The 18652-nt window shown below is 38.5% G+C and overlaps 1 protein-coding gene across 1 annotated transcript; it reads right to left on the bottom strand.

Moving 5' to 3' along the window:
- Positions 1 to 2436: 2436 nt before the first annotated feature.
- Positions 2437 to 9722, bottom strand: dio2 (iodothyronine deiodinase 2). Its single transcript, XM_017431604.3, has 2 exons — positions 9316 to 9722; positions 2437 to 6333 (listed from the first exon to the last, which is right to left on the bottom strand). The coding sequence occupies exons 1-2, from the start codon at positions 9538 to 9540 to the stop codon at positions 5746 to 5748; spliced, it is 813 nt and encodes a 270-aa protein (XP_017287093.1). The 5' UTR covers positions 9541 to 9722; the 3' UTR covers positions 2437 to 5745.
- Positions 9723 to 18652: the final 8930 nt, after the last annotated feature.

Below are 18652 nucleotides of genomic sequence, written 5' to 3'. Positions count from 1 at the left end.
AAAAAACAGAAACAGTTGAGTCATTTGTCTCTCTATTGTGGTGAGATAAAATATGCAAACCCTGTGAAACGATCCTCTTGTTTTTAACACAACCTAATTGTGTTTTTGACATGGTGAAACTTTGCTGTTTTTTGTGATTTCTGTGTCACCACAGCAGATATTTTTTATTAACTTGAATAGTTGCTCTAACTCATGTCTCTGATCTAAACAACAACTTTCCTGTGATTTATGGAACCACCATGTTGTTTCTAACTGTGATCAAAATCAAACAAGATGTTAAAGGTCCAGTGAGTAAGGTGAAGTGACATCTAGTGGCACAAAATGGAAACTGCAACCAGCTGAAATCACACGCATTCATTTTTAAAATCTGCTTCATTTACTTGACTGTTTTATTTGACTTTAACTTTGGAAACTTGTCCTTTTGGTTCCAACTGCGAGGTTCAGATAATAAAGAACTATATATATATTATTAATATTTTTATTATTATAGAAAATATGTCACTTCTGGATTATCTTAGTTTGCAAACTTCAGTTCTAACAATAGGATTTAAGCTACTTTCTCATGCAAGAAATATGTCTGTGGAAACAATCTTTCTTTTAGGAGACTCTTTAACATTTTTGCATTTTCTTGCATTCAGTAGAACTTGTGTAGCTAATTTGTGTCTTTCTTCTCTCTGTTGTTCTCTGTCACACATGCAACATTACTGAGAGCCTGGCTGGACTCTGTGTGCTTTTTCAAGAGCAAGGAGACAGCCTGTTTCTCGTGAACAATGGGTGTGATTGCCTAGAGTTTGCAACAAAAGATTCTTTTTCTGACCACTTCCAGGGGAAACTGTACTGTCCTGGATTTGTTGTTACAAATATCGAATGACAGCTGAGGGAGTAGAATGGGGAGAGAATGGAAAAATAATAGCTCAAAGTTGTATGGAAGAGATTTTTGTGAGAAGAATTGGGTGGGTGCCTGTCCTAATGTATTCTTCACTGCTCTTTATCCTCCTCCGGTGATTCATCCTTTTACAAACTGGAAAAGAAACTCAGGTTCAGTCAGAGTAAACTTCCAGAAGCTCAGAAATTTTATATCATATAAGCCTTAAAGTCTCCATATTGACATGAAAGTATATTTGGATCTTTATAACACAAATCTAACTGTATACAGCTAACATAATCAAGATCAAAAAGGAATTAAGTTGATGAGTAAAGCGAAATTTGGTAGCTTTTAGAGAAGAGCGGACTAAAAACAACTGAATGAACGCAGCTTGGCAGCCGTCCCTCTCTGCTGTGCTTATCCATTCCCCTTACAGGAGGCTAGGAACAAGCAGCTAATGATTAAAAATGAGGCTTGGTTGATTTTGCTCAGACGTGGTAAATTCCTGCTTTAGGATTCGAGAATGAGAAAAAGAATTTAAAAGCAGAACCAAAGTCAGGAAAAAAATGGGATCCAATAAAGTTGCAAAGAAAAATGATTTGGGTTTATTGACTTTATTTCATTGCATACGGTATAAACCCAATAATTGTGTTTTGTTTCATTTTATGAAAAGATGCATTGATGTTCCTTTAAAAAAAATGAGATTAGACATCAACTTATACCTGTCCCTGCATTTTAGACTTGCAACACATTATTTGTGCATTTGAAAAACAGTTATGTAATCTCAAAAAGTGAACCATCACATGGTGGAAACAGGGGTTGCACTCAGGCAGATCAGCATCCTTTGTTTGAAGAAATGGACACCGTGTGCTTTGGACCAAAAAAAGGAAAAGAAGAATCCAGATTGTTGTCAGCAGCAAGTCCAAGAGCTCAGTTCTGGGATGGTCTGGGCTTGGATCAGTGTTCTTGTTCGAAGCTCATTTCCTTTTCTGTGACGGCAACGTTACTGCAGGAAAGTCCAGCAGAGATTTTACAGCAACATCTGCTGCCTTCAAGACCACATTTTTTCCAGAGACGTCTGCATTTTTCACTAAGACAATGTAAAACCACCGTCTGCTCACATTCCAAAGGCTGAGGAAAAAATGGGGACGGGTTCTGAAGGCCTGCCTGCTGTCCTGCTCCGTCCCCTCTTCTTCACCTTAGGACTCATTTGCAGGAAGAATGGGACAAAAAAAACTCCTGAAACTCTTCATCACTCGGTATCCTCAAATATCAGAACATCTTGTAAGTGTTGGAGGGAATGGAAACATTACGAAATGGGGGAAAATCTTTCTGGAACAACTGGTTTGCACCTTTTAAATGGATATAAAATGAAGATAAAATATCTTGTGTTCATACTGGCTGCAATGAAACAGAAATCAAAGTCAACAAATCAGTTTTATTTACTTTTTTATCCCATGTATCCTGTGTTGTTAGACAACATAATTGACAAAAATGAGCAAGAAGACTAAACCTTTATCAGTCCCTTGAAAAGATGAGAGATGCTTTAGTGATGTCAACCAGCAAAAACATAAAAATATTACCTTTTTATTATTCAGTCTTTGCAGTGTCTTTACATGCATATTACATTTTTTTAATTGCATGAGGTGACAATAATTAATAAACTGATATTAAACACTCATGCTGGGCATTAAATGACTCATTTATAAAAATGACAAAAAGAAGTCAAATACAACAGTTTAATAAGCAAACATTCATCTTTTATTTTACACTCATTTCTTTCCTTTGACATATAAAAATACACTGAACACAGATGGAAAACAGATTGTCTGCATCAGATTGTAAGACAAGACAGAATTTTAACAGCCTGAAAACGAAAACAGATGCAATGAATCTGAGTCACGATGACAAGGTGCTGTCCACTATCCAACCAGAGACTGAGCCAGCGACTCTTTCGTCAAAGGTTTTCATCTGCACACCTCGAATCACTGTGACCGCAGCAAACCATCTGCTCCGACCAAATTCTGCCTTTTCATGTTCTGAACTCATTCCAACGGTACAACAGCATCCCATTTCCTGACGTCCAACAGTTTGTCTTATTATGTTGTGAATAAATGAAGAATTTGCAGTAAGTGAATCCCGAAAGCTTGCCGTTTTGTGAATATCTCCTAAACTAAACTTGTGCATCCCAAACAAACAAACCCATGTGTGCAAAGTCAGGAAGTAACCTGCTGTTGTTAAAGGCAGCTCTGCTTTGAGAAATAACCACCTTCAGTTATTATCGCCTGACTAAAATGTCTGAACAGCACAAGAATATCCGACTTCCAGGAAAAACAAGTAGGCAGAGAAAAAAATCCAGTCAGAATTAAGGTTTCTGAACTTATTCTGAAAAACTGGTAGTAAATATGAACTATAAGTACTAGTAGTAAATATGTAATATGCAGAGTAAACTGTAGTCTATGAGGAACATTTAAGAACCCTTTTCCAGTTGCTGCAAAGGCAGTTTTTGGATGATTTTTGAGCTATTTGAATTTATTATCAAAGAGTAGTGGTAAATAAGTCCTCGGGAAGTGACGGGTGGTGTTCTTTGTGCCTGGGCCTGATGTGTGTTATTATAAGAGCTTCGGTTCAAAATTACATGACCTGTATTGTTGCTGCAGGAAATAAATTAAGAGGCAGGTAAATTATGGCCTCTTCTGCTTGTATGCTGCTGGTTGTATGTTTGGTTTGCACCGGCAGATCAGTGCAGGCTCCATTTATTACTTTCAAACAAAAGAAAATTAGCAAAGATTGGTAAATGTGCCTCTGATCTTTTAGTGCTAATATGAAAACAGAGTTTCACAAATGATCTAACTGTTCAAAGGTGTAAATCATATTTATTGTGTTTCATGATTGTCTTTTCAAATACTGCTGTAAATGCAAAGTTTCTTTTGTTTTTTTAACAGCCTCATCAGAGGAAGTTGGAATACTAAAGGACTTAAGATTACAAGTAATCATATCTTATATTGTAATGTTTTATTTGATCCCACTTGATAAAGACTGAGAACGAGAATCACCTGTGGTTCAGGTGTTTAAAACTGCTGACTATAAACCAGGCATTTAAACTGCAAAAGTACCCAGCACTTTAAATCCCAATAAGAAACTAAAAGATTATTTTAGGCCATCGCTGCCTGAAGATGGAGAAAAGTTGGTGGAAATAAAATCTGAAAACATGTCCGATCAAAAGTACCACATCCAGACCAATAAATCTGTCATTTAGCCCCTGGTTTCTGCAGATAAAATGATTTATTTTGTTGTTTTTAGTGAAAATCCTTGCAGTAAAAATGCAACTTTGGGCACAGATTTTAAGAAAGACCAAGTTCTGGGTCTTAAAAGGTTCATAAGAAGGCAGCTTGTGTTAAATATCAGGTGTTGCAGCTCTGATATTTTATCTACATGAAGTAACGTCAGCAACTGATCAGACTTGACTTTGTTCAGCAGCCCAATTAACCACAGATCAAGAGTTATATAAATTGGATGAACTGTCATTGATGGGTTTGTATGTCAAAAAAAATGTAATTTTAAGAATTTAACTAGTCTGTTTCTAAACTTCCAGAGTGAAGTGATTGTTCTCATTAAAGATATCTGATGCAACTGTCAGATCCATCCAAGGGGATCAGAAAAATGGAAGACAAGGTGCAGTTATTCTGTAGCATTCTGGTTAATGTGATTAAATCATTTCATTGGAGGAAACTGGTTTAATTTTCCCTTCGTGAGATTTATATCAAGCGTCAACAGCTTTCACTGTTAAAATCTAAAAGGCGAGCATGAATAGTGGAATATATAATGAGTCTAAGGTTGTTTTAAGATGATCCTCAGAATCTAGTGAAGTCCAAATGTTATTCCAGAGGAGCTTGAGGCTGTGTCAGCTCACCGATGCTGCTGCATAATTCAACAGTGGAAACAGTTTGGCACAGCTGTAAGTCAGGAAGCCAACCGGTGAGGGGGGGCAAAACTGCTCCGAAATGTTAATGACAAAGACAAAGCTCCTCTTAAGTAACTCGCTTAACATCTGGGCAACAGTTTGACAGAAAGAATGTGGGGAAACCACTGTGTGTGTGTGTGTGTTATTTATGTCAAGTAGGTTTCAATAACCTGATGATGATAAGATCAAAACCGAGCTTTTTGTTTGAGCAAAGACGAGGCCAGAACAAACGAACAATTTGTAGAGAATCAGGTGGAATGAAATACATGGAAAATCTTAAAGGAAAACCTGATCCCAGAGGATTTATTTTCTTGGTGTGACAATATGTCCAGCACACAGCCGAAGCTGGAAAAAGAGGCTGTTTGAAATTAGTCTGAATGCTCTGCAGAGGCAAAATCAGAGAGCAGGTTTTATTTGGATGGAAATGATCAGATGCAGACCTATTCCAAAAAGCCACTTTAAATAAACTATAAGTTTATATTAAATCATTAAAGATAGAAAGCAATGCTCAGTATGTTCTGTGTGAACAATTGCACCATAAAAAGGAAGTGGAGTAGAGTTAATCTGATGGAATAGTGAAAAAAAAAATGATAGTCATTATGTAGGAAATCTTAAAATCTCTGGGAATTTGGTAAACAAGATTTTAGCACCAAAAACAAGCACAAATACAGTTTCCTCCTACTGGCTGGCTGGTTTGTGATGCTGATTATAACCAGTTTGTATAAAGATATATGTGTGAAAAGTTGAGTTCAACAGCAAAACAAAGTAAGTTGATTTTTTCCAAAAGATTATTCTTGAGTTTGAGCGCATGTATGATGTATGATGATGATTTTTTTTTTTCTTACAATGCAAATAGATTTTGTTTCCAGACATAAAAAAAGGAACAAGTTCTCATCTGTCTTGTTCTCCAATACTCCTATCGTCTACCGTAGCTCTGTTCCAGCCACTGCTGCACATCCTTCAGGTTGTAAAAAAATGGTCCCTTCCCTCCCAGGTAAGCAATTTTTCTTTGATGCACTATGCACACCCGTTCATTGGATACGCCGTAGGCCACATTTGTGTTGTTGTCCATGCAGTCGGCCGCTAACTGGCACTGCGGCGGCAGGGAGAACTGCTCGATGAGTTTCCGAGCAGCTCCCATTCTTTCCTCCAGGTTCTGGTGTTTCCGGAAACTGAAAGAGCACGGCCCCATCGGAGGGGCCACCCAGCCGTCAGAAGGGTGAGCCTCGTCAATGTACACCAGCAGAAAATCTGCCACGTCACTGAAGTCCTCCACCAGCTGCCGGAAAGCAGGCAGGTGGCTGATGAAGGGGGGTCAGGTGGCCGAGCCAAAGTTGACCACCAGAGGGCGATCAGACGACTCAAAATCCAGAAGGTGGCATTCGACCTCGGCTTGGATCCTGGCGCCTCGGACGTTAGTCACATTACTGATAGAGCTGTTCCACCGAGGTCCATCAGCAACCTTCACCACCATGGAGTTTGGTGCCTCGCAGCCAAGTTTCACCTGGGGAGATAAAAAAAAAACTCATGTTAGCTTTTAGAAAACGATTGTGTTTTTATTCTTGTCCTATCAGATGTCAGTGCTGCATTTGTGACAGGGTCCTGAACATGTTTTTGGGATTCAGGGACAAACTTTGGAATGGTTTAAGTCATGTTTATCTGACAATTGGATTAGACACAGTTCCACAGGGTTCCAATCTCGGACCTTTTTACTTTTTGTTTCCATTATTAGGCAGCATTGTCTGAATTGTCATCCCCATGCAGGCAGCCCCGAGCTACACCCATCTACAGCAACAATCAGCAAGTTTAGAAATAAAGGCACACCTTAAATCAGGGGTGTCAAACTCCAGGCCTCGAGGCTCCGCTGTCCTGGAGGTTTTAGCTCTTTCTGCTCCAACACACCTGATTCAAACGGTTTAATCACCTCCTCACCAGATCATCAAGTTCTCCAGGAGCACGGCAACAAGTCGTCCATTTAAACCAGGTGTTTTAAAGCAAGAACACATCTAAAACATGCAGGACAGCAGCCCTCGAGGAATGGAGTTTGATACGTGTGCCTTAAAGAGATAATGTGGTCATTTTCAAGTGATGTTCTGTTAAATATCAATAATTACCTTATCAGCCCTGATATTAGTCACAGAGCACCAAGTGTGGGGGAAAGGACAGAATGTGAACAGTAAAATCAGGAGCAATCGAAAGAAATCTTATTTTAATTTAAACTTTGCTGTTTTTAACTGGTTCCACATGAAATGCAGATATCAGTTTCCTATATAATTCTCTAAAATTCCAATCTTCATTGTGTCAAAAGGACTTTATGATGCTGTATTTTGCAAATAAAGAACCCTGGATTTGGTTCTGTCAGGTTTTCTCCTTTTCATATGGATTTCTTTTCCAATTGTTCGATAATAATAATAATATTATTAATAATAATAATAGTCATTATTAGGGTTTAGGTAGGTTAATCTGAATCTACTATTTAATTATTTCCAGTTCCAGTCAAAAGTTTCCACTTTTTTTTATCTTTTGTTTTCCACATGGAAAACAAAGACGATGATGCCAGAACTGTTACCAACAGAGTGTTGAAGCTAAACTGTTTTAGACGCATCATTTGTCAACTAAAGATTAGTTTAATGTGTGAAATGTGGAACTCAGTAAGTCTGAATCTAATCCTAATTGTTAACAAACTTTATCTGAATGCAACTTTAAACAGACTGTTATTTGAACTCAAGTGTCCACATCTTTCCAGTGCAAAGAAACCAAAAAACAAAGGAGGTCAAAGAGAGGAAAAAAGTGTTTGAAACACAAAAAAAAAACAGAATTTGGACGAAAAGAAACTTTGGGATTGGTTTAACGTGTCCAGATGTGAACTATTAGACTGCAAAAACACATCTGGAAATATGTAGAGAATATTCATTTAGAATTCGAGTCAGAATCCATGTTTAGTTTAATCTCTGCATTAAAGGCAGAAGGACACAAAAATTGGAGGAGCTTTCAGTTTCCCAACCCGAAGGTTTGGGAAGAGTCGGAGAGCGCTGCTCATCTGTAGGAAACTTTAACTTTAACTTGATGATAAGTCATGAAACACGTTTAAACCCTTATGTTTGCAGTCAGACTCCAGATGTGGCGTTTCATGCTGGGTGTGCTGCAGTTCGCTGACATTCGTCACACAGGTTGATACGCGCAGAGATTTTAAGTGTTGGTTTAGGTCTTAAATCAGCTGTGACTCGTCGCAGCAGGTGACAATTATGAGATGAAACACAAGCTGTCATTATGACAAACAGGCGGGAATCAAGGAAGGATAATCCTTTCTGTTTCAGCTGCAGCTGTGTGGTCCGATTCTCAAACCTTCACAAGCTGATCCAAGTTTACAAATCAAATATCAGAGGATTAAGTATAATACGCTAAATCCGAGTAAATTTGATTCGATTAAAAGCACAATTTATTTCAATCGGACTCCATTCCTGCATCTCGGTCAACACGATCCATAAAAAGTTGGCTGAAGGGAAAATTAATTTTACGGAGATGTTATTTCAAACAGAAGTCAGCAGGTGACTATAATTACAGTTTTGTACAAAAGCAGCTGAAAGGCAGAGATTTTATGGTTCAAAGATGATTTGATTTAGAAAAGGTTAGATTTAAAGCCCAACAGATATGAAAACTACACACAGATTAAAGATTTAAAGAAAATGTTCAGGTCTTTGGGTTGCTTACAATAAGAGAACCTTTAATTAAAGTTTTATAAACAGGTTAGCCATAAGTTTGTAAATGCTTTTAAACACTGAAGCAGGCTCACTATTATTGCCTAAATCAAGTACTTTTCTTTTATCTGTTCAGTTAAATGTTGCTCTGGTTATTTTTGAACTAAATAACTTTATTTGCACAAAACAAACTTTGCATCTACAGATGTTCATGGTGCACACATGCAGGGGGAAATGTTTGGCATTTAAAATCCAAATTCTAAAGAATAAGTGTGAGAATGGAGAGTAAAATAAATGTTGACTCACTGTTTAACAAGATAAGAGTCAATATTGTCCTTTTAATGAAGTCACTAACTGCTTATCAGTGGTTTATTAAGTCTTTAAATAGCTGTATGATTGCATATTTATTGATAATATTGAAAAGTGGTGCAAATAACTATTTAAAAACAACATATAATGTATTATAGAACGAGGTGCTACTGTTTTAATCTCCTAAAGATTTAATCTGATTATTGTAACACATCTGAGAAAAACCGAGACAGAAGGAAGCAAAGATCTGTGTAAAGATGTGTTTAGATAATTAGGTTAAAAACTTTTTTAAAGTTTCAAAACTCCAAGTTGAGTTTTAGAGAGGGGACAACAAGTTAACGCTTCTTAATTTGATGTTGTTGTTTTTTTCCTGCAGACAGGACAGTGGGGGCTTTAATGCTGGTCCTGATTCTGTTTTTGCGCCACGAGCTGATCAGGTTCTGGTTCGGGTCGGGTTCGCGTCGGGTTCGGAGCCGTACCTGCTTGTGCGCGTCCAGCAGGAAGCTGTTCCAGATGGAGCGCAGCCCCTCGGAGGTCAGCATGGGGCGCCACTCCCCGCAGCCGGCGGAGCGCGAGCGGCTCAGGCGCGTCACCACGCGCTTCACCAGAACCACGGAGTCGTACAGAGCCAGGAACAGGCAGTTGGAGAAGAAGCCGGGCAGGATCTGGAGTGTGACGAGCAGGTCTTCACTCGCGCTTCCCATTTTCTCACCCCCGTTTTTGTTTTCTCATGCGATGCTTCAGAGGAGAGTTCTGACCCGGTGTCGGCTCCGATCGGCTCCCCTCATCGTGGATCTCCTCCGCGGACTGTGGGCGCGCAGTCTCCGCTCTGAATCCCTGGGATCAGCTGCGCTCCTGGAGAAGGATGGAAAGTGGAGCTCCCGCTGAGCCTCTCGGTTTATCTTCCCAGACTGAGCCTGACGTCAGACTGAGCGCAAAGCCCCAGTCTCCTCCTTCCTCCCCTCCCTCCTCAGCTCAGCTGGATCAAAACTCACGTTTCATCCAGTTCCAGGCTTTGTGTGACAGCTGCAAAAAAAATAATAACTTAAACTTTAAATTTGAGTGCTTAAATGTCCACATCTAGCATTTCCTGTCGGCCCTGGACTCCCACTCAACACAGCTTCGACGTCTGCAGAAATTAAATATAATATCAGCTCTTTTTTTACCCATTTATCAGCTGGAAAGTTGGTGGTTTGATCCCTTGCTTTTCCAATCAACATGTCAAAGTGTCCTTTGGCAAAACACTGAAGCTGATCTGTTTGTGCACGATTAAGAAATGTGTTGAAATTGTAGGCTAAGAGGTAAATGTTGAGTGAAAGCTTTAGTTTGGTGTCTATTTTTTCAATGCAATGTCCTCATATGAGGACGCAGGGTCTCAGGAGGTTCAGGCTGAAAGATGCAGGATACCATCGTGGTTTTGGGGGTTCAGATGTGTTTTTGTCTTGTTTCACTTCTGGTTTGGATTTTCATGAATTTGCATTGGATTTGTTTGAGTCATGTGGATTTTGTTAGAGTCATCTTGGTCTTATTACTTCAGTTTTTGTTTTTGTTTTTTTGCTTTGTGGCCGTGTTTTATTCTCAGAGGTCGTTTTCTTGTTGATCTTCATTTCTGATGTCCACACACACCTGGTTCCAGTTTGTCGGTTGATAGATTTTTGCATCAGTCATTTACTTCCTCTGTATTTATTCTTCCAGGTTTCAGATTCTCGTCCTGGTTTACATTTTGTGATTTGTCATGTCAGGACTTGTTTTCATTCGCTTCCAGTTTCTGTCTCCAAGTCTGTTTCTGAATTAATTGTTTTCCCTCTTACCTCTGGAGTTCTGTGTCCATGTGCTTTATTTCTCTCCAGCACCTGACAAAAAAATAAATGCAGCACATTTATGATCATTTAAACATTTAAAAGTTCCTGCTGGTTCTGATAGAGCCACGGAGATTGGTGCAGCTGCAGACCGGTCGGGGCTTCAGTGCTCCAAAATGTAAGACAAGCTTCACAAACAGATCATGAATTTGGATAGCAGCTTCCTTTATGATGTCAGTGAGTTACAGATAATGGTTCTGTTTATTAGAAAACACTAATATTTGTTAAGTGATAAGTGACGATAGCTAACTTTTACATGTAAAAGATGCAAATCTGGGAGTAATTTATAACTCTACAATAAGATGTTTTTGCAGATCCTCTGCAGTTTCCTGCATTGCATTTAAACCCATGGCTGGTGCTGGTCCAGTTCCTCTTGTGTGGGCTTCTGAGAGGTTTTACAACCTCTTCTTCAGGCAAGGGATAAAGACCAAGCCAGACAAACAAAAAAAAAACCAAGAGATTTAGAGAAGAGATAATGTTCTTCTCTTTTGTTCTGCTGCTCAAACATCTGTTTTGACATGAATGTAGAGTTCATTCAATTCCCAAAGCAGTTATTTTATGGTTGATTGGGTTTCTGGAGCTTTGGAGACCAGCTTGTTGTGGTTGATGAGCTGACAGACAAGGAAACTACAAGTGTAATAATTCACAGCACAAAATGTTTCTTGCAGCTCTGATCACTAATTGGATTTCCTAAAGCAGTGATTCCCGACCCTGGTCCTCGAGGAACACTATCCGGCATGTTTGAGTTGTTTCCCTGCTTTAACACACCTGATTTGAATGAGGGAGTGATTAACAGACTTCTGCAGACAGAAAGGAGCTGCTGAAAAGCAGGGAAACAATGAGAACCTGCAGGATAGTGTTCCTCGAGGACCAGGGTTGGGAACCGCTGCCCTAAAGGATGCATTTCTGCTCAGCGGAGGTCTTTCATTAATGTCACATGATGCTGATAATGTTGTAATCTTAAAACTGCAGACTGGAATCCCACTAAGTATTGAAGAAACTGAAGAAAGCAATCCTTTTGTACTTCTTCAGTCAGGTTTTTTTCTGTCCTCTGAAAAAAAATTGTTGTTAAATATGTTCTTGTGTTTCTTCATCTTTATTCTAAGGAGTTAGTTGGAATTTCAGCCAATAAAGAAATACACTTTTAAAAACAATCTAGCTTATAAAGACCTTAAGTGTCACAGATTTTTTTACACAGCCTCACAAGAAGAAGGCTTTATGTAGAGAAAATCTTTTTTAAATGTCTGAGTTTGGCATTAGTTTGAGAGCAAAGTGAAACAAACGTCTCACTCAGCATAGCTTTTAGTTTATCGACCTGACCAAAACCTCCTCCCGGATAAAACCAGAATAAACCAGGCTGAAAGAAGGTGGTGGCAGGCGTGGCGTCCAATTGGTTGTCATCCGTGCCAATGCAAATGCAGAACTGACGGCATAATCCACGTGTAGATATTCAACGAATAGGAGGCAGGCAGAAAAAACTGGTTTCAAGTCCAGGTGGTTTATTAATATAAAGAAAAAAGCACAGCTGTTCCTAAAATATCTGTATTAATCTGAGAAAATGAGTTAAGCACTGAAGGATTCCAGCCTAAATGTTTGTTCAAAGCTGTAAAAGAGACAAAACAGACAGATCTGATAAATGTTTGATTTTAGAGCAGATAGATCCTCTCAAATGTTTTTCTGCGTCTACATTTGACATAACAGGAGTTTATGTTTTCCCATGAGACAGCAGGGCCAACCAGAGAAGGTCCTCCACGAAGTCCTGACCATCACGGACTGATCTCTGGTCGAAGTCTCTTGGTGTTTCAGCAGGTGTTTGGACTGGCGTGACGACCCACTGTGCCCCCTCGCTGATTCGAGGAAAAGTCTGTGACGGTCAGACAGACAGTAAATCAAAGTCTCAGATGCAGTATTTGTGTCTGGTGCTGGTCAGACACAGGCACAGTCGCCAAATCAAACATGGTCTGCAGACCTTGAACTCCTTGAACACGGGGAGATGTGAACCGTATCGTTTGGACTCGTTGACCCAGACAAGGAGAGAAATCTTCCATCGCCTCAGAAAAGGAAAGAAGGTCGACGGTACTGCAACACTGGCTGGAAAATGAAGCTTAAATTTGAGTTTTAGAAGGAGTAATTGTCCTCTTACATTATTTCTTACGGAAAACATATGAACTGCAAATGCTGGTCATTTTTAGTTTCCATTTGCCATCAAACATTCAATCTTTCAACTCTTCTGAGTCTCAGCCAATCAGCTAAGTCTATTCACTTAAAATACTAAATCAGATTTTTACTTTAAGACATTCTTTAACCATTCTGTGTGTCCTTTTATTTATTATTTATTTTCCCAATCAGAAAACATGATATAATGGGGGAAAAAATAGAAAACCAGTCAGTTTTAATCTTTAAAAACATTTATTGCAGTCCAGTTATTGTTCATGCTCTTCAGAAACATAAACACATTTAAAAAGTAGTTTTAGTGAAGTTTTTCCCCTTTTGTAAAGTTTTTAGTCCTAAAAAAAACATGACGAAGAAGGGTTCCAGGTGTTATTTTCTATTAAGGTGTGCAAAAGGAAACTTTTGGTGTCTAAATTCTCCAACATTCCTCAATGGGCACGACTCGGGGATGCAGGCAGGACCATTTCATCACAGAACTGGAATCCTGGGTTTGTTGCTGACAGCCGTCTGGATGCTCTTCGAAAATGGACGCCAGAGCACGTGGCGTCCATTTCATCCAACAGAGATCTGGAAAACTGCTCCATCTGAGTCCAACCCTCATTGTGACAGTGTGAAGGTCCCAGATGGAGCCCAGAGAAGTCACCATTGCCTCTGAACAAGGTTAACATAAAGCTTCTTGTCTGTCCACAGTTTGAAGTGGTATTTGAGGATTTAACTCCATGTTGTCGAGCTTCACGGAGGTTAATCCCCGGTCCGTGTGGTTCTATCACCTGCTGATGATGGTTCTTGACTTTTTTTTACAATCTGTTTCAAATTGTATCATTTTTGTTTCATTACCAGCCTGTCCAAAGTTTCTTCAGAATGCGCTGCAGGCCTGAAAAGTGTTGCTGCCTCACAGCAAAAATGTCTCCGGTTTGAATTTCCTCCGGCCCTTTTCTGCACGGAGCTGGTCTCTCCAATGAGCTGTGGTTCAATAAACCTTTTCAAAAAGCTGGCACCATCGTTGTCCAGAACCTGGTGTGGGGGCTGAGGAAGAGTAGGTCACAGAACAAAGTGCTCAATCTCAGATAATCCATCCCCCCCAACTTCCTGATTCACTCCAGGGTCGGCTCGTTGTGACACCGCCTCATTAAGTTTTCCAGCAGGAAAAGGAAAATTATTCATATGTTTCATAATAACTCTCTAAAACAGCTGACTTCTTTTCTTTTCATCTCACATAGATCTGCTGATACACCGTTTGTGCCTTTTAACCATCTCATTTTCACATTTTGTTGGTATACTCTTACTCATGTATCTGTTTTAGATATTTTATTATTATCCATGCCTGTACAGTTTGTCTGTTGTGTTTATTTTCTCCTTCTGCTGTCTTACCTTTTTGTTTTTGCTGACTCTCAGCCAGGTCGTTATTGAAAATGAGAATTTGTTCTCAATTGACTAACCTGGTTAAGTAAAGGTCGATGTGTGACCCACAAAGTTAATAGACAGAGTTGTGATGAAGCCAAAACAAATCACGTAACTTTTACCTTTACCAATCTTTTATTTCCAGGTATGGTTCGAGTTCTCGGTATGCCATATGTTCAGAGAATGGATTAAGTGGAATATTCTACAACAGCAGCCTTCAAACCACAAATGTGTACTCAGCAAACAGATCATAGGCCAGTATTACTTTAAAACCAGACTCGGACTTGGAAGGCTTATCAGACGCTTTCGATTAAAAGAGAGAAAAAGAATAACATTTCCTGCAAAGATTAAAAAAAGAAGGTTAATGATCCCACAGGTCATATTTAATGACAAAAAAAGCAAAATGCAACAAATGTGGAATTGAAAACATTCAAATTTTTCCAATATGTACCCCTGAAAGATGCTATTTTTTACCCTGCTGCTTTGCTTCCCGTCAGCTTTCCTTTGTTTTGTTTTGTGTGCTTCGCTCTGCATCAGCGTTGCTCGGCTGGCTTCCAGCTCGGTTTATGCTCCGTTTGGTCTGCCCTGGTTTGTTCTTAATTCGTTTCACGTCACCGGCAATGTGGACCGACTCAGGGGCTGGGTCAGTAAATGTAAGGTTTAGCTTGAATTGATTGTCTAAATTTGGGGTATTTAGGTTATTTTGTTTATGTAAATTTTGTTTGGATTACCTGTAAAAATAAAGTTTAGGCAGCCTCGATTACTTCAGTTGTACACTGCCAAAATGACTTTTGATTTTGGTTAAAATGTTTTTTTTTGTTTGTGTGTGTGTATATATATATATATATATATATATATATATACATATAATAAAGAATGTTGGTGTTGTGGGTGACGAGTCCCTTTCACTTTTCATTAGTTAATGTCACAAGTGCCTGAGTGAATTTTCTGTTCTTTTGGACCCATCCCCTTTATTTGACCCCACTGGAAAGCCTCAGTGCTAAATATTCCCTTCTTTATCCTTTTTTTTTTTGTATTTGTCTGACAGACATCACCTCCATTTGCATTTTTATTACACCTCCTGATTCCTTTGCAGAGTGAACTGAAGTGTCCTATTGGTACTAGTTGCATTTATTTCCTTGGGTGACAGTCCAAACATGGCATTGTTGCATTTTTAATACTTCTTTAAATTTATTGTCTTGTTTTAATTCACTTAAGCCAAATGTAGGAAGTTTCATTGGTCAGGATTTTGTTTATGTGTTTTAAAATATCCTGCAAGAGTTTGAAATGCACCTCTTCCTTACTTTGATCCAGCTAATCAGTTACTAAACGTATTACTACTTTGTTAGCAGCAGGAATGAAGAAGATCTGTCTAAAACAATACAAAGTTGATGTAACACCATTCTGACAAAAAAAAGATTACATCGGGGGAACATTTTTTAAATCCCCAGACATTTGTAACCAAAACTGGTCCCTGGTTTACGAGGACGCTGGAAGGAGGTGCTTAGCAGCGCACCCTTCAGGCAGGAGGCTGTAACTGCAAGACCAAAAGCTAAAAACAAATAACATAAAACAAGAAGCTCCTAAAATGTGGAACCAGCTGTTTTTAAGTCTCATCGTAAAACACATTTGTACCCACTGGCTTTTAACAGCATGAGAGCTGAGATTTTGCATCATTTTAATGGTTTTATTTGTTGTTTTATCATATTTTGTGTTGTTTTTATTTCTGCCTTTTACTATTTATTGTATTTTTGTGCAGCACTTCGGTTGTTGGCAGTTGTTTTTAAATGTGCTACATACATTTATTTGATTACATTTAATTTATTTTTAAGCATAAGTAATGCAGTTAAAATATAGTTCCTACATTGTTAAAATTAACACTTTGTTTTAAATTGTATTTGTTTTATTTGGGATTTAGCTTTGCTCAAATAATTACAATAATTAATAAGTGGAATAAGTGGAAGTGGATTGTTGAGTTTATTAGCACCACAAATGGTAAAATATTATCTTGCTTTGATTTCATACATGCATGGATTTAATGAATAATATTATAATCTTCTAATTAAAATAAAACACACAAAGTGTGCATAAAGTAAACTGTTGTTATACAGTTTTGCTGTATTTTATGCAGTAAAATACTCTAAAATTGGTGTTTATTTTATCCACTGGATTTAGGCAACTTTTTCAGTGTTGATTTACTGGTTTTTTTTGTGATATAATGTGAAAAATATTCATGTATCACATAATTCACATTTTAAGGGCCAAAAGGGAACAGACAGTTTATTGTATGGACCGGTCTGTTTACCATTTTGGTTCAAATTAATAGGATTATGAGACATTAATTGTGTCATCAAGAAGAAAACAGCTTTATTTTTCCAGTTTATATAATATAAGGTTTATTGTTTGTAAATCAGTTAACAAAATTAAGAGAAAAGATGTGATTTGTGCTTTGAGAAACGGTTATAATTCATCATTTACTGACTTGTGTGTGTTTGGTCTTCGGCAGAGGGAGGGGATCTGTTGACAGAGCGCCGTTATGCAATGTTAGATGAAGTTATCCTTGAACAAGAAGTTGTGTTGTGTGAACTGTGTTGTAAGTTTTGGAGGTTATTATCAAGTTCCTTTTAGATAAAGTTCAGGCGCGGTGTTTTAATCTAACTAATCGATTTCAAAACTGCCTTCAACTTGAAAATAAATTTAAAAAGACATGTAGAAAACAAATAAAACATTGTTTTTTTTATTCCAGTTGCTGTTTCTCAAAATGCTTGGTTCATTGTTGAACTGGGCACTTCAAGGGCAGAACAGAAGAAGCTAAGAAAATGTGCTCTGAAGAGAAGAAATCAATAAATGTGACACAGTCCTCTGAACTTTATTACAAGCCCCGTAAACTCCAATTCTCAGCTGGGCAAATATGTAACAACGGCTGAGTCCGTGTATATGGCATAACCTTATATAATCTTACAGAAGAACAGGGTCCGATTTACAAAGTTCATTCACATAATGTTGGCTGTGTTTGACTGCATTTTGACTTTGTTTGTCGCTTGGCTACAGCGTGAAGTGGAGACCGGAGGGGAGTAAAAAGAGGTGCGAGTGCTGCGTTCTCCACGGCGTAAAACCCTCCTGTGCAAATTTGGGTCGCAGTCTTGGAACTGAACTCTACCTCTGTAATTAAGACCAGGAAAACCTTTCAAAACTACAGATTAAAGGTTATCAGTTTATACAGATGAGACCACTGAGTGGCCTGATGTGTTGCATGCAGACAATGTTTCTGACACTTTAAGCTGCTTTATTTTATTTGTTTGGTTGTCTTTACTATGTCGAACTAACAGCAAATTAATTAAATCATGATTACTAAACATGCTAACTAGTTAACCAGTAGCTTCACTTTAGTTGAACTAACAGTGGTTTAAAAATACCTCAAAACAAGTAAAATCCTACTGTAGACATAGATAAGTATGTCTAAAGTAGACAGATAAGTATAAACATCTACTTAACGTTAAAATAAAACTTCTTCCTCTGTTTACCATTTAAATCCTCCCTGTGTCTGGACTGAAGGATTAAATCTCTCCTTCTTTCTGTTTAGAAAAATGAACACAAATCTGTATTTTTTTTTTAACCCTGCTGTCCAAAATGCAAGAGAAACGTTTTTAGGCATGAAATTGTTGATATTTCCAGTTCGTCGCCAACAGTTTTGTGCTACTGGGCAGCTGTGGATCAGTGGTTAGAGCAGTTGTAATCCAATGAGGGAGTTCCAGGTTTGATTCCTGGCAGTAGTCATATGTCTAAATGTCCCTGAGACACTGAACCCTTCATTGCCTCCGATGTGCCCCATCGGTTCATGATTGGAGTTTAAAGCCGTGATTAGTTTCCATAGGATGATTTATTCAGACTAGCTTTGTAGAGTGCTGTATGAACATATGGATGGGTAAATAAAGGCACTTTGAGTAGCCTGATTGGCTAAAAAAGGCACAATATAAGTACAGTTCATTTATTATTTGTGTTTAGCCAAAAGAGGGCTGGCTTGTTTCAAAGAGAAGGAAGTGACTTTGCTTCACAGATTTAATAACACATGCAGCATGAATATACTAGGGTAACTGATAATCAGAAGATGAAATTAGCAAATGTTGTTTGAGACAACTTTCCTCACCTTAATGGTCCCTGAAACCAGAGTTTAAATCTGGGCATGACATCACATCCTGTTCCAGTTGCAAGTCAGGCAGCCGTGATGCAGACACACATAATGCCAAGTCTGTATAAAAAAAAACACAGGCTTTTAGTGAGCAAATGAAACAAAAAATGAAGTTTCAGAAGTTGTTTTTGTTAGACATAAAGAGCCAAATATGACCTCTGTACTGAGACATGCAGGGTCTGTTTGCCCGTGGAC

The sequence above is a fragment of the Kryptolebias marmoratus genome, linkage group LG10 (assembly GCF_001649575.2).
Source record: "Kryptolebias marmoratus isolate JLee-2015 linkage group LG10, ASM164957v2, whole genome shotgun sequence".
NCBI lineage: Eukaryota > Metazoa > Chordata > Actinopteri > Cyprinodontiformes > Rivulidae > Kryptolebias > Kryptolebias marmoratus.
This window is presented reverse-complemented; position numbering and strand designations above follow the sequence as displayed.